Raw genomic sequence first — 27,281 nt, forward strand, 5'->3', positions numbered from 1 at the left:
TCCTTGGGCAGAATCTTCAAATCAATGAAGGTCATTTTTTTCTGGGATGCCGCCATGGGAAACAAGTCCAGATGTGGTCCTTCCTTCCCGCCTGCCCTCCTTCCTGCCAAGGTTCAAAGTGCGACCATTTATACATTGAAGTCACCATAGCAACGCAGTCTGTTTAGAGCAGCAAGAAAAAATGGAGAAATAAGCCAAGTTATTTTGTAAGCTGCAAAAATAAGTTAAAGTTCTGGAGATTTATGGGGGGTGGGGTGTCACATGAGCAAGTTTTCGGCTCCTCTCTGTGCCAGTGGCCCTGTTTGGGGAATTTTATTTTGATGACAGCAGGGTGTCCCCTACCACTTTAATAGAATCGAGAGAGTGTTCATAGTGGTAATTTGGGAAGTAATTACTAAGGAAATTGCCTTCTAGTTCCTTTCCACCTTAATTTTTCAAGGATGTACCAAATACCAGTTTCAGACTCAGGAGGAGGGCTCCACGCAGACACGGTTCCCTCCGGAGATCAAAATTGCTCTGTTCTTCAGCGGGGCTGCCGGGAGAGCAGCGGGGACCGTGGCCTCGCAGAGGCGCCCTGCCCGGGAGGGAAGACCCGGACCGTGGGGTCCGCCAGACGCGGGTTCAGACCCCTCTGCCCCTCGTGAGCATCTCCGGTGTTGGCCGCTTACTTCCCCCTAAGCTTTCACGTCCTGGTTGTGGAACAGGGGCTGTTCCTTCTGTGGGTCTCGGGAAGACCAAATAGTACGGTCTGGTTCACAGTCGGTATTTAATGCCAAGGTAGTTTTCGCGCCGCCTTTCACCCTTTTTTCCAGAGCCTGATACAATGATGCATCCAGAAAACGCTCTGAAAATGTGCAGTCACATAACATGATACACGTGTTCACGTTGGACCTCACTCCTGGATGGAAATGATGTGGTGTGTCTGCTCCTTCAGGTCATGATGCTGATCCAGAACCACCCGGTCCCCGTCATCGCCATGGTGAACGGCTTGGCCACCGCCGCTGGCTGTCAGCTGGTTGCCAGCTGTGACATTGCCGTGGCGAGCGACAAGTCCTCTTTTGCCACTCCAGGTGTGAACATTGGGCTCTTCTGCTCCACCCCTGCGGTTGCCTTGGGGAGAACAGTGCCGAGAAAGGTAATGTAGCTCCTGGCATCCCCTCCAGCCGCGGTCCTCCTGTGTGTGTGACAGGTAGTTCAAGAATTCGCTTGTTATAAATACCGTTTGAGTCACGACATTCTGCCCAGCATGTAGCTGGCTGGATGTGCCACGATGTCCCTTCTGATGCCTTGTGCAGCGAGGGAGTGTCCCTTCTAATTAGTGCCTCTTCCTCTGAAGCTTCTCATCGTGGGCTTGTCTGTGGGTCACCCCATTCCAATCTTGCCTGTCCCTCAGTACAACTAGTTAGGTTTCTTATTTGTTTTCATAAAGGCACACAGTTTTGCAATCTTTTTTTTTTTTCAACGTTTATTTACTTTTGAGAGACAGAGAGACCGAGCGTGAGCGAAGGGCAGAGAGAGAGGGAGACACAGAATCCAAAGCAGGCTCCCGGTTCCGAGCTGTCAGCACAGAGCCCGATGCGGGGCTCAAACTCATGAACCACGAGATCATGACCTCAGCCGAAGTCAGATGCTTAACCGACTGAGCCACACAGGCGCCCCTGCATTTTTGTAATCTTATTGGCAATGCAGTTGACGCTTAGTTTTGTTGTACCATAAGGTTGCCCACGAGACGTAATGGCATGGTGACATACGCCAGTACCAAAAGGCTAGGATACTGGCATCACTGGCTTATTGTTTGCCAATAATCCGTTTTGTTCCAGAAAGGATGGAAAATCGACGATAGATGGGGTGTGTCAGGTTTATGATGGTTACATTTCAGGAGCACGATTAGCCTGTGCTTGGTGTATTGGATCTGCCCCCGGAGGAGCCATGTTACAAGAGCGGTTTTGTTGGTGCTGACCATGGTGAAGTTCATTTTCTTCACAAAGCTTTCTTCCTTCCTATTACATGATAAACTAATATTTACTACACATCTCCCAAATGTAGACCAGTGGCTTCCTTGTTCTAGAAAAAAATACATCCTCATGCTCCACTGGAAATTGGTTTTTATTTTTTTAATTGATTATGAGAGTGAGAGTGTGCATGAGTAGGGGAGGGGCAGAGGTGGGGAGAGAGATTCCCAAACAGGCTCCACGCTGCCGGTGCGGAGGCTGACCCAGGACTTGAACCCACCAACCATAGGATCTTGACCTGAGCTGAGATCAAGAGTCAGGTGCTTAACCAACTGAACCACCCAGGCGCCCCAAGTCTGTTCTTAAAGAGGGAAAAGGGGGTGCGCCTGGGTGGCTCATTCAGTTGGACGTCCAACTTTGGCTCAGGTTATGATCTCACAGCTAGTGAGTTCAAGCCCCACACAGGGCTCTGTGCTGACAGCTCAGAGCCTGGAGCCTGCTTCGGATTCTGTGTCTCCCTCTTGCTCTGCCCCTCCCCTGCTCTCTCTTTCGCTCTCTCTCTCCCTGAAAAATAAATAAAAACATTTTTTTTTAATTTGGAAAAAAAAAGGGGGGGGGAAGGGGGGCAAAGTCATATACCACAGCAGGCAGGGAACATAAATTGCTTCGATGTACACATACAGTAACTCAGCAAATACTTCTTAAGCCCCTACTCTGTGCCAGTGCGTTAAAGTGTGTTTCAAATATCTCGTCAGAGCTCGTTGATAAGCTCCCTTACAGTTGTGCAAATCAAATCATGAGGCTGGTGCATAGTAAAAGGCCATTGTACTGATTACCTGCAACTTTTTATCTCTTTAACACCTCATGTTCTAGAAGGGTCCACAGTGAGGCATTTAAGCCTTTGTGTCAGCCACACTGCCAGGATAAGAATCCATTCTTTCTTAACACAAACTTCTCATTTTTAAAAAAAATTCAGTCTTTAATTTAAAGGCTGGGATCTCCCCTCGACCCCCATTTTATTTATTTTAGAGAGAGAGAGCATGAACACAAGACACGGAGAGGGAGAAAGAATCTTAAGCAGACTCCACACTCAACGCAGAGCCCGACGTGGGGTTCAGTCCCACAGCCCTGGGATCATGACCTAAGCTGAAATCAAGAGTCTGCTGTTCAACTGACTGAGCCACCCAGGAGCCCCCACCACAAGTAAACTTTTCAAATCAAGGTTTATAAGTGAGTCCTGAAAACTTAAACATTGTATCATATTTGCTAAATTTTAAATTAGTTTTTGAGAAAAGAAAAATGTGATAAATACAGGCTTTAAGTTTCCAGGAGGCAAGAAACCAAAATAGCCTTTACCTCCCAGAGACAGTTTTGGGAAGGGCCAGGCCTGCTCAGAAGATGAGGGCAGAGTCTCCGAAACTGTCCCACTCAGCTCCCTGGTCTGTGCTCCTTGTGATCTGACCCCCCGAGTTTCTTCCTCGTCAGCAGTCTGAAAGTGGTTAAGAGCTGTCAGTAGACGTCCCTGCCCCATCGGGTTCATCGGTTCATGGAGGCCTGAAGCAGATACATGGCTTGGGGCCAACACTAATGAGCTGGAGTCACAGTACCGATAAAGGGAATTTAGTAGGAAGAAAAGTCGGTCAGACCTTAGGGCCTTTGCCAGGATTCTGGATCTGCAGGTCTCACCTGAGGGGTCCCCTTTAGGAGGCGACTAGGAATCCATAAAAATCCAAACCTAACCAAAAACCGTCCTTCCTCCCTGTCGTCGGTGCTTGAGTGCGCCCCAACGGACACATCCATACCCCGGCCGTAGTCTGTGGTGGGTGGTGGGCACACGTCCCCCGTACGTGTCCACAGGGAAGCAAGCGTTTTTGCAAACCAGCCTGGCAGGGAAGTTCTACCCTTTTCCGAACCGCCAGGGCCGCGTGTGTGGGTCACCAGTGCCCTCTGCTGGTCGCTGTGGGAAGCTGCTCGGCTGTGCCGGAAAATGGAGGGCTGCGGTTTGTCCTCTGGGAGCAGAAATGATGGAACGCAGCCCTTGTGTTCGAGCCAGACCGAGGCCGGGCATGAATAATTTCCTACGTTTGTAAAACGTTTCTCTCCTCTGGCAGGAGTTAAATAATGCATCTTCATTGCACCATATAAACAACCTGCTTGGTGCAGCTGCTCCCTTCCCCAGAGCTGGCCTCTTTCAGAAAAGCGTGGCCAGTGCCTCCGGCAGTTGCTATCACAGGAGAGCAGAGGAAAGATCCGAACCCCCTCTCTCCCCGCCAGGCACTTCTCTGTGGTGGAAACGCTTGCTTCCTCCTATTTGTCCGGGGTAACTTGCTGTATCAGTGGAATCTGATTTCCTAATCGTCTAATTAGATCAGAGCAGAACTTCCAAGCCAGAAAGAGTGTTAATGCCTTGCTATCAGCCTGGTATGAAGACCACCAGAGGGCCTGAGAGATGCAGGGTCTCAGGCCTGCCCCAGACAGACCTCATCAGAATCTGCACTTTAACAAGGATTTGCACAACCATCAGCCTTGGCGCCTTTGAGAAAATGTAGTTTAACCGCCACAATTTACAGGAGGGCTTGGGGGGTGTGTGTGTCAGGGCCTTACCTGAAATTATACTAGCCCTGTGACCCTCTGTCAGCTCCCTTCTCCTCTGAGTTCTCTCTGCATTGCCAGCCCATAATGCTGACAGCTGCAGGCCGGTTCTTGTCACAGATGTGACTTGGGGCCGCCCAAAGAGCCCTCAGCTTTCAAGAGCCACCTCCTTTCAGGGCTGTGATACCTAAAAGCCAATTAGAGATTCATACAAACCTACAGTTGGGATGGGCATATTAATAGTGGTCAGTGCATTTATTAGGCGCCTGCTGAGTGCCTGGCACTGTAGCATAAGCTTTACACTTACTGTCTTCTAATCTTCCACAGGAGGATGGAAGGCTTCTTCCCATTTTCAGATGAGGAAACAGACTCAGAGGGCTTATGTTGCATCCTAAGGTCCTGTGGTTAGTAAGTGGCCGATCTGGGAATGGACCTTGGGGGACCAGCTCCAGACCCAAGTGCTGCTGTTTCTGAGATTAGCTTTGGCCTCAAGTGCTTGTTGTTGTTTTTAATGCAAGTTCCCCAGGAAGAGGAAGTATTAAACCACCAGCTTGCTAGGGTGACCCAAGATGTGCCATCCTAAAAGGCAGCCTGAATTGACAAGAGACAAGGATAAGAGAATGTGTCTCCTCTCTCATCTAAAGTTCTGGGGGGCCCAACAGAGTCACTTCAATCATAAGCAAAGATTGTGCTGATTAGCTAGAAAATAAACAGACTTTCTTTTCCTTAGAGAATACCACTTCTGTTACCCAACCTGCCTGGGTAAAATCCCTATAAATCAATACATGCTAACAGTATTACCCCAATAGGCAGATGAGGACACTGAGGCCCAAAGGAGAGGATGAACCAGGCAGGGCTGAGTTAGGAAGCCAAGATCTCTGGCTACTGACCTCACTCCCACCGAGTGGCGTTAATCGCGTTAAGACCTTCCTGGTCTTCTGGGATGAAAGGAGAATCTCTAGGGCAGTGGCAGCGGGAGGGAGAGTGTGCTCCTCCTGGTCCAGGGTGACGCTGGCGTGCCAGTCTCTGGGCTGACCCAGGCCAGTGGTTTGCCTCCATCACTAAGAGCCGTGGGGCTGCTCTCCACCACACCTAGTCGGACGCGTCTGTGATTCACGGGGACAAAGCCACTCAGCCAGCCTCCTCGCCGCCATCCCGGTCCTTCGCCTTTTCTCTTGACTTCTTTGCTTTTAAAAACTGGTGTTCCTGGGAGGTGACGTGTCTGTGCTGCTGCCTGGGTTTGAGAGGAGATTGAGAAGCGGAGCCCGTGTGCCACCGACTGCAAACCCGTGACCAAGCAGAGGCCACCCGAACCGCGTTCCCAAGCCTGACGAGACTCGGTGCGCCACGCCCCCTGGTGACCCCTCATTATCCCTTTTCACAGGAGAGTCGGTCACTTTATGTGAAGGCGGGACATGAGTAAACCTCCCACCATTTAACAATTTGGATTTTTAAAAAATCGTTAGTGTATCTGTATAAGCGATGAAAGAAGTTTGCGCCAACAATAAGCGGTGATGAATCCAAGAGTCGCAGGGACTGGTCCGGGGGGTGTGGTCCCTTCACCTATCTGCAGGCAAGGCCCCATTTGGAGTATCCCAGAAAGAGGAGGACCTCGTGTCTTCGAAAATATTTCCACGTGAGGTGATTTCTGAATCGGGCGGTTCTCACACCCGCTACATAGCAGGCAGGAGGAGAGGCTGGGATGGTGTGTGCCCCATTTTGTTTCTGAGTGTGCCAGGAACAGAGCCCAGGACTTAGTAGCGGTCTCTTCAGATAGCTGTAAGTTCTGTCTCTCGAGGGTGTTCTGACCGTCTGTCTATCTGTGTCTTTCTCTGCTTGGCTGACTGACTCACTGACTGAAAGGGGAAGTATCTTTTCTGTCCAATTAAAATGCTTCATGTTGTAGCTCAAGGTCACTACCTTTTGGTTTATGAGTAGAGATCCTGAAATAACGTCAGGAACTGCTTGTCTGCAAGGGAACGTAAGAGGTCATTTATTCTCCTGTGGGCAGAACCGCCTGTGACCGACAGGCCCCCGCCCCCACTCACACATCCCCAGGGGTGAGGATTCCGCATTCTCCCAGAGTGATTCAGTTCAGGGACTGGGTGGTTTTGGAGGTGCTCCAGAATTAAGCCGTTACAAACACCCAGACTCTTCCTGGGCGTGGGTTAGTCGTCTGCGGCTGCCGTAGTGCATACGTGTGACTGAGCGGCTTAAACGACAGAAATCTATTTTCTCAGTTTTCGAGGCTGGGAGTCTCAGCTTAAGATGCCGGCAGATTTGATTCCTGGCCACCTTCCTACTGTGTCCTCATACGGCAGCGAGAGACAGACACAGAGACCGAGGTCTCTAACTGCTAGGGCCACCAATCCTAGTAAATCAGGGCCCCACTCTCCGACCTCATTTAACCTTAACTGCCACCCTAAAAGCCCCATCTCCCAATACACTTACATCGAAGCTTAGCGCTTCAACACCGGCATTTTGGGGCGATGCGATTCAGTGCCTGGCACTGCTCTGGGTGAATATACAAGAAAGTGAGTGAATATACAAGAAAAAGTCGTGCTCTGCTTTGAGTTCCTCCTTTGCGGAACCTGGTTACCATCCTCATTAAACACAAACTCATGCCAGGTCCCTTGAGCAAGCAAAACCCTCACAGTTAACCCCCCTGCATCAGATGGACCATTTCCCTGGCATCCCTGTTGCGCTGGCTGTGACAGTGTGCCCTGCACTCATTGGGCAGCTGTCCATCCTGCATCTCTGAGTCATCGGTGCCCAGGGGACAGGGGGCAGGGGGCGGGGATGAGAGGCGATCCGGGAGGCCGGGGTCCTCGGGAGGAGCCACATTCAGCAGGTGGGACAAGGCCGCTGCCCGCTCCCTGGCCTGTGCCCTGGCCTGCAGGAGCTTGGACTCTGAAGGACTCGCCTTGAGAACTTCTTGGAGCACCCGGGTCCTGTGCAGCGGCAGCTCCTGAGCCGGACGGGCGCTTTGCAGGCGTGTGATGGAAGCAGGGGAAGGAGGACGGAGACAAGGAGGCTCAGGAAGAGAAAGAGAGAAGGACGTGAGGGCCACAGAGATGCCAAAGAAGGCGTTCCCAAGGGGACTGTCCCGCGGACAGATCATGAGCTCGGACGGCAGGTGCTGACTGCACTGGACAAGTAAATGCCGGTCTGCTGAGCCGGCCGCGGGAGCACCCGCTGCTTTGACTGTGGGATGGCCTCCTCCCGACTCTGCTGCCATTCCTAACTACTCTTTGAAAGTCACGTGAGGTCTTGACTGTTGCAAGTGGGGAAGGGAGTGATGGGCTTGTCCTCGGTGCATTTGGTTTTTAAGGTTGCTTTCGGGACTGGCCGCTTTCTGGTCTGTGGTCCGCATGGAATTCTGGAGAGCCGCCCGCACGAACGGAGGGAACGACAGGCTGGAAGGCGCCGCCTTCACCTGGCTTCTGACCTGGGTCCCCGCTGACACGCGCTTCTCAGGCACAGACAGACCGGACACCGTCCCGGCCCTTTCGGGTGACTCACTGGGCGTCTTCGGCTGGGTCTTAGCGGCAGCCCTTAATCAGCAGGACCTGGTTCTCCACTCCATGTTCAATCAGGGCTTCAAACCCACTTTGGAGCGATGACATTGTTCCCGGTCAACCAACACATGGTCTCCGGAGCGACCCACAGGCCTCGCCTTCCTGCTGCCTCCAACATGGAGCATTGCATTCCCCAAACTGGACAGCGCTGCGATCTAGTCCATCCCCTAAAGAGTTAGGGAAATCGGGGCCTGGCACCACTTGCCCCCGACTGCCAGTCCAGTGTGTATTCCACTTGTACCCGTAGGCAGGAGTCCTCAAAGCCAGCCTTGTGACCCCTCCTCCCTTATCAAAGTTCCATCCCTCACTGATACAATCCAGTGTCCTGATTTCAAAAACCTTCTGAATCGGTGGCTGTAAGCTGGGAGCGGTATTGGCTCCAGGGGACATTTGCTGGTGCCTGGAGACATGTTTGATTGTCACAGTTGTTGGGGTGGGACCTGTAACTACCGCCACCTAGCAGACAGAGACCGGGGATGCTCTAAACATCCTACCGTGCGCAGGACAGCCCCACATAACAACATGTTATCTGGCCCAAAATACACAATGGCACCAAGGTTGAAAAACCTAGTCAGTAGCATGATCTAAATGCTAACGACTCCCAAATTTATATCTCAAGCTCGTCCAATTATCTATTACTGCACCGTGAACCACCCATAACTTAGTGGCTCAAAGCAACAACAGTAATTTGTCGAGCTCATGAATCTGCAATCTGGACAGGGCTCAGTGAGGAAGCTTATCTCTGCTCTGCAATGTGTGTGGCCTCAGCTGGGAAGAACTGACTCCAGGGGAGAGTGACAGCTGGGGGCGGTCATCCGAGTGGCTGTTAGGCTGCCTTGCATCAGGGGCCCCAGCTGGGCAGGTCACTGGAACACTTCGCATGGCCTCTCGTATGTCCTAGACTTTCCCACGCCATGGCAGGCCGGCTCCGAGACTCAGCAGCCCGAGCAAAAAAGCCAGGTGAGAGCTGGGTCACCTCTGGCCAAACCTCTAAAAGAATTGGAACATCATTTCCTCCATCCATCCCTCAAATCACTCATCAACGAGTATTTAGTAAGCTGCCTACTACTAGATGCAAAGTGCCCTTTCTGGTGCTGGCAGTACAGAAATAAACAGAGCAGCTAAAACAAACAAACAAACAAAAAACCTCAGGGGCACTTGGGTGGCTCAGTCTGTTGGGCGTCCGGCTCAGGTCATGATCTCACTCACAGTTTGTGAGTCTGAGTCCCACATCGGGCTCTGTGCTGACAGCTCGGAGCCTGGAGCTGTTTCAGATTCTGTGTCTCCCTCTCTCTCTGCCCCTCCCCTACTCACGCTCTGTCTCTCTCTCAAAAATAAACAAACATTAAAAAAAAAACACAAAAAACTCTCACCTGGTGGAGTTTCCACGCTAGGAAAGGAGATAATACAATAAACAAAACAAACGTGTCAAATGTATAGTGTGTTAGCGGAAGTACAAAGGATAAAAATACAGCCGGAAAGGGGGTTGGTGCTGGGGTCTGATTTGCAGTTTCGATAGCATGGTCATGGGGGACCTGCTGGATGAGATGTCATGTAAGCAGAGGCCCGAAGGGGACGAGGGCACCAGTCGTAAGGATACGTGGGGACAGAGCACTGCAGGCCAAGGGAACCGCACCCTGAGGTGACAGCATGCCTGGCAGGGTCAAGAAACAGCAGGGCCTCGGGGAGTGAGAGGAGGGACAGAAAAGGCACCTCCCTACCTGCGTAAAACCCTCTTTTAAATGGTCAATTTGAATTTCAAGAGGCCAGGCTTTGTCAGGCACAATAGCCACAGGCCTCAGAAGGGAGGAAGCCACAGAGTAAGGAGCTTAGGTCCCTTTTCGGGGGGGGGGGGGGGGGGGGGGGAGGAAGGAGGGGCGGCGGCTCCAGGAAGGAAGAGGCGTCTTGCCAGTGCGGGGGCCTCACCTATTGGTAAAAGCCGCCTCATACAAGGCTCCTGCCCTGGAAGGTGTCCCCTTTCCATCCCTCCTGCTGTGGTTTTGGGAGGCTGCTCTTTCAATCAGACCGAGGTGATGGATCCCTGAACATCTTTCTCCTTCTGGAAAGCAGCCACCATGTTGGTCTACGGGAGGCCTGGGCCCCACCGGTTCAGTAGTGTCACCTTCCTCGCATCAGATGTGGCCGCTGCCCCATGCCTGGCCCTTGAATGAGGCAGAGGGAAGCTCCTGGCTCAGCAGGGGCCGGGAGATCCAATCTAGGGAAGGAGCAAGAGAACACGGAGAGTCCCCCCCTTTCCCAGGCACCTGTATTCTCCTTGCTCCCAGAAAGACGCTGGGTGACCTGGCAGACATCAGGTCTATGGACGACGTGTGATTTGAGGAAGCAGAAAACGGGGCTGAGGTTGTAGGGAAGTAGGGTGGGACGGAGAGGGTCACAAGCAGCGTGCCTTAATAACGCACACGTCTCCTCCCTCAGGTTGCCTTAGAAATGCTTTTTACTGGGGAGCCCATTTCCGCTCAGGAGGCCTTGCTGCACGGGCTGCTCAGCAAAGTAGTGCCAGAAGAGCAGCTGGAGGAAGAGACCATGAGAATCGCAAAGAAGATTGCCTCCTTGAGCCGTCCTGTGGTGTCTTTGGGCAAGGCCACCTTCTACAAGCAGCTGCCCCAGGACCTTAGAACAGCCTACTACCTCACCTCCCAGACCATGGTGGACAACGTGGCCCTGAGGGATGGGCAGGAGGGAATCAAGGCCTTCATCCAGAAGAGAAAACCCATCTGGTCACAGTAAGTGAAACGGAGGAGGAGTCCTGCACCCCTCACCCCACCCCCACCCCCCACCTTCTGAGGCCCAGACACCGCTGCTGCCTGGTGACCGTAGAAGAGACAGCCTGCTGTATCTTATAATGGTTTTGTCGCTTGTGGTCTGTGTGGAAAGCCGTGATTCCGCGGGGGAAGGGATGCGGTGGGGAATCGAATGGAGCGGAGGTTGGGACCTGTGCCGGCCAGCTCTGGCGGAAAGCTCATACTTGACGTATTCCTTCACGGGGACCACAGGTGAGGGGTCACCGGATGCAGGAGAAAGCGAGGACACGCGAGGCGTGAAAGAAGGATGCCAACCTAATTCCGCTTCCAGAAGCGTCCCCTGAGGCGGAGGCCCTTCTGTCCGCCCGAGAGCAGCGAGACATTTCAAATCTCCCCAAGATTCTCCACACTGAAAACCTTCTTGATTCCACTGAGAAATAATCACGCCTATGGCTTTGAACTAATCTTCTATGATTTAGAAAGATTACATATTTAGAGAGACTGGTAATTTTATCTTCCCAACCAGACTGTAAGCCGTCTGAGAAAAGAAAGAAAAAAAAAAAATCCCTGACCTCTTTCTTTGGGTGCCCACACTCGTGGGCGTCCATCAGAGGCCTGGTGTTCCTGTAACGCACGTCCTGGCTATCCAACACCCTGAAACCAGGGTCCTGGGCTAGAGCTGGGGATAAAAACCCCGGGGAGACGCGGGAGGGACACAGAGCACATGGCCTGCCCACCAGACAACACCCACTCTGGACACGTTTCCAAACCCTGCCCAGCCTCTGGTAGGCAATAAAACCAGCCCCAGGCGTTTGAGCCCCCCAGCTGAGCATTCAAATTAGGACCTATTCGTTTCTGGCTTCTGGTCCAACACCGCCTAAGAAACGCTCTAAGTCTCTTGTCCTCAAGCTTTTACCAAGGATCTTATCTTTTTTAAAAAGCCAGCTTATCTTCCCTAGGAGTGGAAGGTGGCCATAAATGCGGTCGGTGCTGTGACAGAAATAGAGAACCATGTGGCTCAAACCCGAGGCTCTCATTCAGCTCGAGTGTGTTGGGAAGGATGCCCCCTCACGCTTTCACAGATTCCTACTGAGATTGACATTTTTGTTTTTGCTTTGCCTGAGTTTAGGAAGGTTAAAAAAAAAAAAGTGTTTTCTTGGAAAGGAGGAACTTGTTAGTAAGATGGTCCTCATGAGCAGAGGTCCCCGCGTCCTGGCCACCTGGGATGTGCTAAGTGCCATCCGCACATTCGTGTTCCGTCCTCATTCGGAACCCAGTAGAGCAGGTGCTACAGTTATTCCCATCCCACAGATGTGTTGTCAAGGCCCGCTTCGTGCCAGGTCAGACAGTGGACACAGGGTAGGGTGAGGGTTCCAGACTCTGCCTGCCTGAAGAAACACCGGATGCCTTTCCCTCTGGCCGCGCCACCTCCTTTGGAGCGCCCGGGCTGGTGTGAGGCCGGCCGGAGAGAGGACTTCCCTGCCCCACGGCAGCTTTCCGAAACAAGGGAACGGGCCACACACTCCCTGCTATGCAACTTGCCCGTGCACAACAGACATCAGATGCGAATTTTGGCAGACCCCTGATGGAGTTTTCCCTACGAAGCTAATACAGAGCTGGCTGAAGTTCTGGACTAGATTGTGAAGGACCGGGCTGTCACCGTCTGCTCAAAAACAGTGCTGTCGACGGGGCCCCTCCGCTACCTTCCTGCCCAGGTGGCCTGCCGTGGAAGTCATTATTTCACAGTTACCGGATCACACAGTGTAGGGGACAGGGTGTGAGAAAGGTTCCGGGCCTCAGAGAAAGTGACAAGGCCTCCCCTCACACACCCGTCTGGCCAATGCAAATCCAAAGTTAAGTTTCCAGGGTCTGTATGAACATGCACCATCCTCCAAAACTGTGAGATCCCCAGGGCTCTCGGCTGGCTTCCCAGTGCACTCAGGGACCAGCTATAAATCTTAACACTCGCCTGTGGAGAAAATAACCCAGAAGGAAGATCTGCCCCCACTCTCTGGAGTCACAGAATTCATCCCCAGGAAAATCTAAATCTGGGGTTAGTTTGCATCTCTGCTTCCCTCCACTGGGACGCTGGATGAGATTGTTCTGATAGCCACACGTGATGTTCGCTTTTGGAAAGCCTAGTGTGTGTCGTCTTTCCCTCTGTACCGTGCACTTCTCAGGGAGCCCTGCTGGGCTCAGCCCAGCCAACCGCGTCCCTACAGTTCAGGCACGGGAACCGGTATCCACTCCAGCTCGGGGTGAGCGAGCCCTCCAGAGGCCGGCTTGAGCCCCAGAGAATACAAGCACATGAGGGACACCGTTTGCTCTACTCCAGTGAACTCGGGGTAGCTGCCGTTCGGGAGCCAGTGCTGATTTCATGAGCCTCAGTTCCTCAGTTCCTGCGAGCAGCCCAGTGAGGCAGTTCTTACCAGCCCCCTGGTGTGCAGGAGGCTCTGGGAAGTTCTGGCATTTGCCAAAGTCAGGCCCGTGTGTGGGTTTGGGTCTGTGGGCTTCTGGAGGCTGTGCTCCTGACCACCGCACTGTGTTCCTCCCGACATCCTGGAAAGGTTCCTGTTCCAGCCCGCACACGCTGACTACCAGTCGGAAATGCCACAGCCAAGGCAACACAGTTTCGCTTCCAGGAGGAGATACAGGAAAAGCAGGGATCTGAGCGCAAACAGCATCCTGGCCCCAGGTCTGCCACGGAACTAGCTGTGTGGCAGGTGCAGGTGACAAAACTGCTTTCGCCGCTCAAGAGGGCGTGTCTGTAACAATGACACCATTGGACACTCTTGTCCTCTTCCTTGTGACATTCCAGATTCTACAATGCCGGGATTTGGGAACTTGCTACGAAATTTGAAACAGGCCGCTTTTGCTCAAAGAAAATGCTCTTTTACAAATGGAGAAGATGGGCATTTTACCTGGAGGAGTAGTAAACACTGGAAACACCTGAGCACATCTGAGACCAACAACTCCATTACAGATATTCAGAGCTGTGGGGGCCACATCCAAACCTTCTGAAGATGTGATCAACTAGGAAGACCCGCCCTGAGGCACATCTCCTCAAAATTGGCTCTTACCCTGAATTTTGTCTGGATGCCTTATTCAGCCAGCCCCACCCTCCGCTTTCTTCTCCTTCTCAAAACCCACGGCACTAAGAGTCGCGTTTCCAAAGTGTGGCCTGTGGATGACCTGGGTCTTCAAATGCAGATTCCCGGGCTCCTCATCAGAGCTACTGAATCACAAATGCAGACTCCCGGGGCCCAAAAATATGTATTAAAAGAAAAAAAAAGGGGGGGTTTCCAAGTGATTCTGCTGCGCAGTAAAATGTATGAGCTGACTGCATGCAGGTGGAGGTGACCCATCTGTCTCCAGCTGTATCTGTATTTTAACGGTCAAAGCAGTGCAGGTGCTGTGGTGAAGTTCCAGGCAGTCACCGCTGGCTCCGAGAGGGATGTCAACAGCCTCTTCCAGGAGCCTCTCGAAACCAGCCAGGCAGGCAGGTTTTCGGGCCTTTGTAGGCCCTCGGTGCTCACAACTTTGGGAGCCCCACCCCACATCACATTAAACATCAGAAATAGGGGCGCCTGGGTGGCTCAGTTACGCATCTGAACTACGGCTCAGGTCGTGATCTCACGGTTCATGAATTCGAGCCCCGCATTGGGCTCTCTGCTGTCAGCTCAGAGCCTGCTTCGGATCCTCTGTGTCCCTCTCTCTCCACCCCTCCCCTGCTCACGTGCTTGTTCTCAAAAATAAAACATTAAAAAAAATCTGAAATATATCCATATTCCACACTAAATATAATGCTTCTGTTTAGGGAAAGGAGCTGAATGATTTGCTTTATAAATTATTTTTAAATATTCGACTAACGATGATTATTTCTTGGCAGTCATCAAGTATCTGCAAGTTAAACATTCTTGAAGTTGACGTGTTACAGCTAATAAAATATTAAATTTCGATCTTGCAAGGGTTTCTCTTTTATATTTTGGAGCCCCAAACTTTTCAGGTCCCAAAGAGAGGCCCATGGAAAGCTGGCAGGCTACCTATTCTGTGCCTACAGGGTCTCCTGGATGAGCTGGCCCAGCCCCCTCTGGTTCCCAGGTGTAGGGGAGGTGGCCCTTCCACACGGAAAGGGGGAGCGAGGGAAGGAAGGTGTGGGTTGGCAAATCCAGCGTTATGAGGTTTATACTCCCCGTGTGGCAGTCTTCTGACATCCTTAGTGATTTACAGTCCCTTCAGGTCTCCCTGTCACGACCAGGAATGTTTAAGCACAGACTCTAAAACCAATTTGCACATTTTTTTTTTTCATATTTAAGACCTCTCTCTTTCTTATGTTGTTTGTTTTCAATATTCACCTAACCAAAACACGATAATTGCCAGTTTTAGAAACTTCTAGAAATTCAGAAAAAGAAAAAAAATGTATCAGCCTGAGGGGAATGCGATCTAGAGCCCATCAACACTTAAATTTATGTAGTGATTGCTCTGCACCAGGCACCGTCTTAAGCATTTTGCAGATGTTAGCACATGAATCCTCACAAAAATCTCTAGGAAGTGGGCCTTATGAATGCCATTAGACAGACAAGAAACCAAAATATGGTTATTAAGTGACTTGCCCACTATCACCCAGCTAGGAAGGGGCAGGTTCTGGTCAAAACATTCACTTTGTAAAACTGATTAAGGAAATGTGGTCTGAGAATTTCAAAGACCTCTCTGCATCATGTGTCCCATACAGGGCACCTGGGTTGTGAAATGCAGTGGGTCCAGTTGTGGGGCCACGGGCTTGTGACTGCCACACCATGCGACTCTCCTGCCCCCTCTCTTACTGTTAGGTGCCCACTACACTGCATCACTCAGCAGATAACTTCTGTTGGGTGGGAACCACGTTAAATTATTTCTTCTTCTTTTTTTTAATGTTTATTTTTGAGAGCTCTAGTGCATGGGGGGGGGGGGGGGCAGAGAGAGAGGGAGCCACAATCCAAGGCAGGCTCCAGGGTCTGAGCTGTCAGCACAGAGCCCCATGTGGGGCTCAAACCCACGAACTGTGAGATCGTGACCTGAGCTGAAGCTGGACACTTAACCGATTGAGCCACGCAGGCACCCCTAAATTATTTCTTGTTAATTCCTAGTCGAGTGTCCCACCCTCTCCAACCCCCCCACCTCCCTACTTCCCCGCCCCGCAAAGGTGTGCATTCCTGCAGGAGCACAGTTAGTCTTTACTGGGCATTTGGATCCTCAGAGGCTAGGCACTGCTCAGCACAGAGCAGGCCTTCAGGAAGATCTGCTAGGTCTAGTTAAATGTTACCAGGGGTACAGTTCCCCCGCACAGGCTACATGATACATGTAGGATCTTTAAAAAATCCTCAGTTCACATTTTCTCCATCAGTTTTGGGAAGTGAAATAACTGAGCAGAACACGAACTAAATCACTGTTTTCTTTGTAGATCCGGCAAAGCCGGTAAGCATCTCTTTGTAAATGTAGGTCGGTACTCGGGCGTCGTGTTGCTCTGCTTCGATGCAATCAGTCCCAGGGGTTCTGTAAAGCCTGTTTTCTTTCTTTAAAGGCATTGCTGAAGCATGTTTTAGTCTCCAAATGCTAACACTTCTGGTAATAAAACATTCCAGAGAGGCATATACCATATGTGGTTGGTTGGCAAGGGGTGAAGATATCTAATAGATCGGCACTTGATAGAATCTATCAGATTGGTTAATATGCTGATTTGAACCTTAAGCCAAAATTGTCTCATTTGTTACTGTCGTCGAAGTTTTTACTCTGATCATTTGATAATTATCCTTTAAGATAGCCAGTCTGTCCAGTTTTTACCAAGGACGTTTCCCCAAGGCCCCTCAGTTCCTATATCAGCGACCCCTCCCCATTCCAATGGGGGTGGACAGTTGCCAGGCTCAATGGTTGTGCCCCTCCCCCTCCCCACACCACACAAGGACCATCACACCCCTCCTCAGTGTGGGTGTGACCAGTCTCCCCAAGGTTACCACGTTCCCATGAAAACAGATTTAACTTCCTTTTAGTTGCATTGATTTTCTTTTTTTTCTGGATCTATTTCCAAAAGAAACAGGCAAGAGGTGATTTTTTAAACATCAATGCTTGTATTTATGAAGTGTCTACTTAATTGCAAAGCCCTATGCTAGGCACTATGGGATGGGTTTGTTTTGTTCTAAGCATAAGACAATTGCGACCCTCCATGAACTTGGTCTAAATCATGAACACGTTAGCATTCAAATACGAAACAGTTATCACGGGACAAGAATCAGAGAGCTGAGTTACCTCTGAGCTCACCCCTATCACTAGCTGTTCAACCTCTTTGAGTCTGAAGGTCTTGGTGGTTATGAGGGGTGACAGTAACACCCAGCTCCTAACTGGTTAGGAGGGTTCAATTAATGTATGCGTAGCAATACTGTTGACCATTTGCCCCATAACTCCACATCCCCCTGTCCCACCCCCATTACGCCTGCAGGTGCAGTGGGCAGTTTCCACAGGTAAGCGCCTCCCCCTGTCATGGACTGAATTCTGTTCCCACCAACTTCCTCTGTTGAAGGCCTGCTCCCCAACGCGACTGCATTTGGAGGAAGGGCCTCTGAAGAGTAAGGTTAAAGGAGGTCGCTGGGATGGAACCCTACTCCCGTAAGACCAGTGTCCTTAGGAGACGAGAGAGACATACCAGGGATGTGCACGCACAGAGGAAAAGCCATACGTAGATACAGCAAGAAGACAGTCGCCCGCCAGCAGCAGATAGAGACCTCCAGAGAAATCAAACCTGCCGACACCTGATTGTGGACTGTCAGCCCCCAGAACTGTAAGGAAATAAATCTCTTCCCTTAGGCCTCCCAGTCAGTGGTCTTTTGTTATAGCGGCCTGAGCTAAGACACACCCTCAGGCACTTCTCTCTGCCTCTCTGGGAGTGATTTTTGGCATTCTACCAGCTGGTTCGGCCTTCAGCAGGCCAACCAGGGACACCCCTGGAGCAGCAGGAGACAGGAGCCTATGGATAAATGCCACCCCCCCTCCCCAGATGACTGAGGAAACAACGCTGAGATATGGGTCTGTGTTTTCTCAGAAGGGCCCGGCAGGGCTGAACCCCATCATCCGTAGAGCCGACCCGTCGGTTCACGAAGACTTTACCAGCTCTCTCCTTCCCTGCCTTCCCTTGTCCCACACCCTCACTTGGGATCCTGCCATCACCTTCCAAATAAACAACCTTCACATAAGTCCTTGATTCGGGGTCTGCCTTTGGGAGAATACTGAACTAAGTCAAGAGGCAGATTGACACTGGCCTCTCAGTGAGCGTCCCCTTCCCCTAACAAAAAAGTGAGACCAAGATTTAGCAACAGAACACATGTTACAATGAAGCAATGGGAGAGGCTGCTGAATGAGCCCCATTGGCAACGCCGATTATAGGAATCAAGAGGAGAAATCCATTTTGATAGGATCATCCGCATAAAGCTTTGACTTTTCAAGCTGGAAGGGATCTCAGTTCTCAGTTACCTCACAGATTGTGACATCACACACACGGTGTCTACATGACTGAAGAGGAACAGACCTACCCAGTACTGGTACCAAAAGCAGGATCCTCTAAGAGTGGGATGGCCTCCCTATTGACATCCCCTCGAAACGATGAGGGTAAGCCCCCATAAATGTTCCAAGCTATCTGGAAGTTTCTTTAGCAATGTTCAGGAAAAAGGCAGAGCAGAGGTTTTGTCCCCAAAGTCCCCTCCAGAGGTCCCTCGAGAAAGAATTTATGAGCTGCTCCTCTCCAGTCCCTTCCTTGACATTTATTGGCTTTTTGATGAACATTAGAATAATTCTTTTGTCAACTGCTTCTCATTAGGGACCTGGTGATGTTCTTTCTGACCGTTATTTTACTCAATATCATGCCTGGTTACTGTGAGAAGAGGTTCCACTTAGAAACCATCCATCTTTGCAGCAGGAAAGAGCTCGGGTAGGCCCACTGAGATACCCCTCCTGCATTGACAGCCACCCCGGGGCACGTGCAGAGAACTTAGACAAATGTCCAGGCTTTAATGAATGGCTCACCCTCCAGCATCATGCTCCTCCATTTCCTTAAAGACATATTTCAGGTTTGATTCTGTTTCTTTTTAAAATAAATCATGGAGACCTTGTGGGTGAAATAATCACCAGGACTTAGTCCTTAGGGGCGACACAGTCTCACCATGAATGACAGGTCTGCCTTGGAAAAGTCTAGAACTAGCAAGTGTTGAAAGCAGGCGTCCAGTTTCCTTGATGGACTGTTTATTTCTCCCCTCACATGCACCATCTTAACATGATGATGGCATAGGGAAGCACTTGGAGACGTCTGAAGTCCCCACCACTCATGTCAACAATGTCAAGGTCCACATGCCCTCCTCCACCTTCCCTACCACCAGATATGTGAATCTAACCAGGAAGGGCACACTTTTTAAAAAGATTTTTAATTATGAACAATCTCAAACACATGGAAAAGTTGAGAGAAAAGTGTCACACACTACCACGTACTCAGCTTTAACAATTATTACCCAGATTTCTAACAATTATCGGGGCACCGAGGTGGCTCAGTCGGTTAAACGTCCGACTTTGGCTCAGATCATGATCTCACAGTTTGTGGGTGTGAGCCCTGCATGGGACTGTGTGCTGAGAACTCAGAGCCTGGAGCCTGCTTCAGATTCTGTGTCTCCCTCTCTCTCTCTCTCTCTCTCTCTCTCTCTCAAGAATAAACATTAAAAATATCTTTATAACAATTATCAATGGATAATGTATCCATGGCCAATCTTGTATGCTCTGTCCCATACTCACTACCCCCATCCGCAGACTATTTTGAAGTGAACCCCAGAGTGGCCTCATGCAAACAAAATACACTGCTATCATCCAGGACATTCCAGGGGATTTAGGAGCTCTGTGTCAGGAACCAGGCTCTAACACCAAATATTAGAACAAAAGACGCTCCTAGTGCTGTTATCGGGAAATTACAAGGGTCTCGGGAGCTATGCGCCAGGAACAAGGGCAGAGACTAACATACGTGCTTTCTTTGATCTCACAACAACATACTTCATACCTTCCCTCCTCTGTTTCATGCCTCTACCCCTCCTCCCAGGATCACTTTCCAAAGTAAATCACCTGCTTGCCAAGCTGTGATTGGGCACTGCTTTCTACAGGAAGCCCAGGCTAAGATACCAACCTAGGAGAGGGGCCAAGGGAGATCTAAGAATGACAGCAAAGGGGAGTCCCAATGTGACGGCCGGGCAGGAGGCCTGGAGAGGAACCAGCCCCAACCGAAGGAGAACAGAAGCCTCTGGAGGGATGTGTCCAAGAGATTCATTGAAACTCCTATGTCTGACATCGGACATCACTGACATGGAATGCTGTCCCGAGAGGCCAGAGGGCATCGGAGCAGCGTGACTCTGTATAGGTCATCACTGCTGACCAAAGGGCAGTGCAAAGGGTGCATTGATGTGCTCTTGGGGTAAGAGAAATTTAGTTTGACATGAAACTTTAGAAAATGGCCACCCCCTGCACCCTCAGGAAAGAATGAGAAATTCAGAAAAAGCTTTATGAACAACGGTGGGCCAGGGTGTTATTTATGCTGGAACAGAATATAAGGAGCAGAACTGGCTGGAGTCCACCACAAGTGTGGTCATTCCAGGACCTCTGCCGGAAGGGAGAACGAAAGCTACAAAGTCTGGTGGGCGCAAAGTGGAACCCGCGTCGTCCAGGACAAGGACAGGAGTAGAAAACTGGCGTCATCGGGCTTTGATCTGTAGTTGGGCCAACAGTATACATCCCTGTTAATTTCCCAGCTGTGGTGGATGTGGTGGTGTAAGATGTGAACATGAGAGGAAGCTGCTGGAAGGAGCCCCGCTCTATCTTTGAAACTCTCAGGTAAATCTGGAATTATTTTCAAAATAAAAAGTTCTTTTTTACAGTGATAACGCAGCGTCATTAGGGTTCTCTGAGAACCAGAACGAGTAGGACAGTTGGACAGAGATCTTTAGAAAGAGATGAATCATGAGGAACTAGCTCATGCCCTTGTGGCATCTGAGGGGGTCCCACCGTCTGCAGTGGGCAAACTGAAGAGCCGGCAGGCCTAGAGCTGGTGATGAAGCTCACGGCCGGAGAGCCACGTCCGAAGGCCTGAAGCAGGAGCTTCTCAGGGCAGGAGAAGATGGACTGTCCGGGTTCCTGCAGTCACGCAGGACGTGAGAGAACCTTCCCTGCCTCCTGCTTTTTGTTCCGCTCACGCCCTCAACTGATTGGATGAGTTCCACCCATCTGGGGAGGGCAGTTCACTTTACTCAGTCTACCAATTCAAATGCTGGGGTCTTCCCGGAACCCTCACAGCCGCCCTCCAGAATTAATGTTTAACCAGCTACTTGGGCATCCTGTGGTCCAGTCGGGTGGACACATAAAATTAACCCTCACGGTATCTGTGTTTGTATATGTACAGCCCAGCCCTGGAAAGGTACACTCAAAATGGATAATGGTGTTTGCCTCTGGGGAGAACACCCGCGGGGAGGGGGACTGGGGTCAATGAGAGAGAGACTCACTTTTGCACTGCGTACCCTTTTGTACTGTTCACATGTGTTGCCATTTTTAAACACGTGTACATAGTACCACATTCAAAAAATTAGAATAGTCACAGGCACCCAGGATATGCTCTGTGGGAGGCAGACTGTGAAGGGAATGTCGTGTGCACAAGGTATTCAGGAAGAGTCTTGAGATGAACAGCTGTGGGAGACAAGCAGGAACAGGTAGAGGCAGAAGTCCAGGGGCAGCTGACCTCCTGGGAAGCTCCGCAGCCAACACAGCCACCAGCGTTCTTCCCCCTGGGCCAGAATGGCAGGAACCATCACACCTGTCTCTGCTGCTCCCTGGGTGCAGGCTGTGGTGGGAAGGGCATGAACCTGGTCCAGGTGACTACTCATAGCCAAGGTACCCTCTGCAGGGTGGCGGCCAAAGGCAGAAGTTGGGACAGCACATCCTTCCCCAGAAACGGAATCTAGGTGACATGTCTGCATGTCCCCCACAGGAACAATATATACTCATTATAACATGGAAACAGTTATGATGTAGTCAGAGGGGGGAAAAGGACACACATTTGTATCTATAGCATATAACAATTAGGCAAAGCAAACAATAAAAATAATTCTGGGGGCTCCTGGGTGGCTCAGTCGGTTGAGCATCTGACTCTTGATCTTAGCTCAGGTCACAATCTCACAGTTCATGGGATCGAGTCCCGCATCAGGCTCTGCACTAACAGCGTGGAACCTGCTTGGGATTCTCACTCTCTCCCTCTTTCTCTGTCTCTCTCAAAATAAATAAATGAACTTAAAAAAAATAAAAATAACTTTTTAAAAGGTCATTATGGGGCACCTGGGTGGCTCAGTTGGTTGAACCTCCGACTTCGGCTGAGGTCATGATCTCACGGTTCATGGGTTCAAGCCCCATGTTGGGCTCTGTGCTGACAGCTCACAGCCTGGAGCCTGCTTCGGATTCTGTGTGTCCCTCTCTCACTGCCCCTCCCCCATTCACACTCTATCTCTTTCTCTCAAAAATAAGTATTAAATTTTTTTAAAATAAATAAAATAAATAAAAGGTCATTATATTCCTAGAAACTGGAACTGGAAGAAAATATTCCAAAATGTAAAAATTTTTTTTCTGGCAGTGGGACTGCCAAAATTTTTCCTCTTCTTCTTACTTTTCTCTATTTTATATTTTTTTTTCCAAATTTTCTATAATTTTTTAAAAAATTTTAAGAAGCACCCTGGGATCTGCTTCTGGTATTTCTATCATTAAACTCTGACACTGTTTCATGAGTTAATTCTGTGCTTATACAGAAGGATGAGGAATATTTGATCATTATCAAATAATGTCTAAACTTTTGGGTATGATATAAGAAACGAATGGATCCTATAAACCAATGTAAACCCCACCCTTTTAGGCAATCACAAGTTCAAAACAAGGTCAGTGGCCCCAGACGCTTGCTCAGTTAGAATGAGGGGCATCAGGGGCACCTGGGTGGCTCAGTCAGTTGAATGTCCCGACTTTGGCTCAGGTCATGATCTCACAGCTTGTGGGCTCGAGCCCCACGTTGGGCTCTGTGCTGACAGCTCAGAGCCCGGAGCCTGCTTCGGATTCTTTGTCTCCCTCTCTCTGCCCCTCCCCCTCTCACACTCTGTCTCTCACTCTCAAAAATTTTAAAAATTTAAAAAAAAAGAGTAACAGGCGTCAACTCATTCTTGTCCTGTGCACAAAGCAGCAGTTATAAACTTTTCCAGCAGAGGGCATTGGTGCTTTACCTCTGGACAGAAATCTCGGCTGCCTAACTTGCTTGGTTACTGTGAACGGAAAGTCACATTTGCTTCTTAGTCCTGAGAATAAACGGAACTTATTTAGCAGGTTATATGGTGAACTTAGTTAGATGTTAGTTCAGGCCAGGCAGTGGAGAGGAAGAAGTTCATAAATTATTTAAAAAATAATAATCCTGATACAATTGGCTGACCTCACAGTGTGCTATAAAGATTGTTTGGGAGCTTTTATTCCCGGGCACCCCTTAGCGGAAGGGCTGTATATCAGGGTTTTTCAAGCCAGGCACTATGGACGCCCTCAGCCAGGTGATCCCTGTTTCGGGGCCCTCCTGTGCACGGAAGGAGGTCTGGCAGCAGTCCAGCCTCCACGCACTGGACACCAGTGGCACCCTTCCCTGCAGTTACAACAACAAAAATTGTCTCCAGACATTGCCAAATGTGCAGAGGAGGAGGAGGAGGAATAAAGCCACGCCTAGTTGAGAACCACTGTCCTGATAATCTTCAGTCAGTGCATCAATCCTGGGATAGACGGATGCAAATGAGGCCCGCACGGCGCTTGACGCCCTGCCCAGGGGCTGCCCATGTGAAGAGGCAGCAGGGCGTCTGTGCGGAGTTTCAAGCACCATAAGTTGGGGCAGCTGCTTCTGCTCCAGACCCAACCCACCTCCAAGCAGGACACAGCACCTTCAGCTTTGCCCAAATAGACTGAACTCCCAGAAAACTTTACAGAAAAACGGAAAGATCACTGAAGACATCCAAAGGAGAAGAGATGCCTCTTCACAGGATTCTCCCTTTGACATTTCTGCCCTTGACCTGTGGCCCCAAAATTTCTCGGTGGGGGGCACAGAGTCTGCCTTCAGCTTCCACTCACCCAGCACCCTTGCAAGACAAGGCAGTACCCTTCCAGCACATTCCATCCTAAGACACCTGAGTACCCCCAACCAAATCTCCTGCTAACAAGGAAGACTTTCCCCCTTCTTGTGAAACCTTCATCCATCTCAGTTTATAGATGATGATACCATGTGATTGTCCCCAAATCTCACAGCCAGGAAGTGATGGGAGCAGGGCTCAGACCCCCGTCACATGGCCCAAGCCCGTCAGGGCATAGAGGAGCAGTGCCGAGGACCCACGACACTCTCACAGCTCACAAAAATGTTTTCATGTTCATTTCCTTTAAAATCAGAAAAAAAACATGACGCTGTAAAATAGGATTTCTAGTTTTTCTTTGGAGAAAGGGTCCCATAAAGACAAATGTGCCTCGAGTCCCCTAAAGTCACCCTACACCCTCGATGTTGTGCTGGCGTTTTTAGTGAGGGTGTCACTGGCACACACTCACTGGATCTAGGCCCGGTCTTGGTCAAACATAAAGCTAAATCTCAATGCTAAGGCAAAAATGTAGAAGTATAGGTCTTTTCTATTATGGGGTCAATGGTATCCTTCTCAAATGTTCATTTATTCACTCAGCAAACATTTCCAATGGCCTGCTATAAATGAAAAAATAATGCATTTAAAAATATGAATAAACTTGGGTTCTACTCCTGAACCCAAGACTACTCTGTATATTAATTCACTTGAATTTAAATGTAAAAAATATATATTAATAAACTTTTGGTTTAAAAAATACATGAATTCCAAGTTATAAAAAACAGAAAATTTGGGGGATGCCCAGGTGTCTCAGTGGGTTAAGCATCCAACTCTTGATTTCAACTCTAGTCATGATCTCACGGTTTGTGAGTGTGAGAAATAAGCCCACTGACCCAGTCAAAGGAGAGACACGGAGACTCAGAGCACAAGAAAGCGAGGTTTTAGTCAATGATCTTGCAAGAGCGGGTTTCTGACTCGGAGCAGTGACAGCAGACAATTTATCTCCCAGCATGCAAGTCCCTCCTCTGCTTCCTCATTGGCTCCTAACACGCAAACCCCTCCCCTGGTTCCTCATTGGCTCCCAGCACACAAGTTCCTCCCCTGGCTCATTGGCTGATACTACAGAGGTTACAGCCTTACCCGGAAGTTACCTATGCCCACATTAAGGCCAAATAGTAGTCTGATTGGAACAAATGTACCTTCCCTGAGGTGACGCAGAGACTTTCAGTTCTTTGGCCCATGCTCATTGCAAAGCCTGTGAAAAATAAACCCATGAAATGGAGAGGGGAGAAGAATCAGGAAGGAAAGTGTCTAAGGGTTTGGGACTCCACGGTGGGGATGGGGTGGGGGTGGTTCCATACATATTTCCAGTAGGTTACAAACCAATGTTAATTAGACAGCACAGCTTTTATTTGGTATTTCTGAAAACGAATCATCTCAATTACTTCTCACAGTGAGTTCGGTTCAAGCCCCATGTCTGGGTTCACATGGACAGTGCAGAACCTGACTGGGATTCTCTGTCTCTCTGCCCCTCCCCTGCTCTCTCTCTCAAAATAAATAAACCTTAAAAAAAGAGAGAGAATTTATTTTAAGCTTATTTATTCTGAGACAGACAAAGCTAGCAAGTGCAAGCAGGGAGGGGCAGAGAGAGAGGGAAAGAGAAAGAATCCCAAGCAGGCTCTGCACTGGCAGCGCAGAGCCCAACGTGGGGCTCAAACTCACGAACCAAGAGATCATGACCTGAGCCAAAGCGGACGTTCAACCAGCTAAGTCACCCAGGTGCCCTGAGAATTTTTGTTTTTATTCTACCCTAAATCCTTGAGTTACCACAATCTTATTAGCTACTTTTCCACCACTGGGTCCAGGGTGGGGAAGTGGGGGTGGTGAGGTCATGTTCCACTCATTTTACTGCACCCTCTCTGTGCCAGCTAGAGGTAAGGTGATATCTTAGTCTGTTTGGGCTTCCAGAACACAGCGTCACGGGTAGCTTAAACAACAGAAATTTAGTTTCTCACCGTTCTGGAGGCTGGAAGTCCAATTTCAAGGTGCCAGCATGATCAGATTCTAGTGACAGCGTTCTTCCTGACTTACAGGCAGCTGCCTTCTCAGGCTGTCCTCAGAAGACAGACAGAGAGAGAGAGAGAGAGAGATCTCGGCCTCTTCCTCTTCCTGTAAGGAAACCAGTTGTAACAGATCAGGGCTTCACCCTTATGAATTCATTTACTCTCAATCACCTCTTGCAAGTCCCTTAAACCTCCAATATAGTCACACGAGGGGGCTGAGGATTCAACATTTACATTTGGGAGCGAGTTTAGTCCATAGCAGGTGGGTTAGTCAAACAATTTAGAGCTGGTGGATTTTTAGTATTTTAATTGCAAGGCTGTTCTCAACAATCAAGGAGGAAATGTGTCGTTCTTTGAGCCTACTTTTTATTAATTTTGGGGGTGGGGGAGAGAGTTTGAGCAGGGGAGGGGCAGAGAAAGAGGGAGAGAGAATCCTAAGCAGGCTCCGCAGTCTCAGCACAGAGCCCAACTCAGGGCTCGATCCCATGAACCGTGAGATCATGACCAGAGTCAAAAATCAAGAGTCAGACACCAAACCAACTGAGCCACCCAGGTGCCCCATCTTTTTAAAACCTCTCCTCTGCCCCTTTTGCTCCAAATGGCGCAGAATATCAGGACGGCGTATCTGATGGCCATCCCTTCTCTCATTGCTAGAGTTGTGAGAAACGGGAGTTACTTCTGTTTAGGGGGAAGTGAGATGTTGGGTTTGGGTTTGGCTTCTCGGCTTGGGTCTGATTGGTTTGGCTTGCCTTCTTCTTCTTCTCTCCTACTCGGAGAGCAAGAAGAGGGTGGTAGGATTCCCGCCCAGGAAAGGTGGCCCATTTCTTGCCTTGGAAAGAAATTCTATCAGAACTGACGAGGCCACCTGGCAGTTAACATTTGTCAGTGTCTGGGTGTTTGCTGCAAAGCTGTTTTGCTCCACAGGTGACTAGAATTCTGAATAGTCCATTCCAATGGAGCTAAGAATAAGGGAATTAAGGTGTTCCTTTTTTAATAGTGGGGTGCATGCAACTGCACTGCTAATTAGGTTTTGTTTGGTCTGATCTTAAGTTTACACTCTCTGAGCACATAGCCCCTCTTGCCTACGTGCCCCTCCTCCTACAATTAGCATTTGTGGTTTCTCGACTGGTTCCATGTTTAACCTGAGACCCGTAAC

At 49.8% G+C, this 27,281-nt stretch overlaps 1 protein-coding gene across 4 annotated transcripts in view; it reads left to right on the plus strand.

Annotated features, from left to right (window-relative positions):
- Positions 1-21,316, plus strand: part of ECHDC3 (enoyl-CoA hydratase domain containing 3) — a 31,453-nt gene extending 10,137 nt beyond the window's left edge. Inside the window, exons 4-6 of one of the 4 annotated variants that reach the window (XM_043564140.1) lie at positions 935-1,135; positions 10,559-10,866; positions 20,817-21,316. In XM_043564140.1, the coding sequence (XP_043420075.1) occupies positions 935-1,135; positions 10,559-10,866; positions 20,817-20,862 (555 nt within the window). In that variant the 3' untranslated portion in view covers positions 20,863-21,316. Of the gene's footprint in view, positions 1-934; positions 1,136-10,558; positions 10,867-17,356; positions 17,730-18,727; positions 18,858-20,816 lie in introns of those variants that run through there. The other 3 variants (XM_043564142.1, XM_043564141.1, XM_043564138.1) reach the window with 3 other exon arrangements.
- Positions 21,317-27,281: the final 5,965 nt, after the last annotated feature.

Source organism: Prionailurus bengalensis, chromosome B4 (assembly GCF_016509475.1).
Source record: "Prionailurus bengalensis isolate Pbe53 chromosome B4, Fcat_Pben_1.1_paternal_pri, whole genome shotgun sequence".
Taxonomy (NCBI): Eukaryota; Metazoa; Chordata; class Mammalia; order Carnivora; family Felidae; genus Prionailurus; species Prionailurus bengalensis.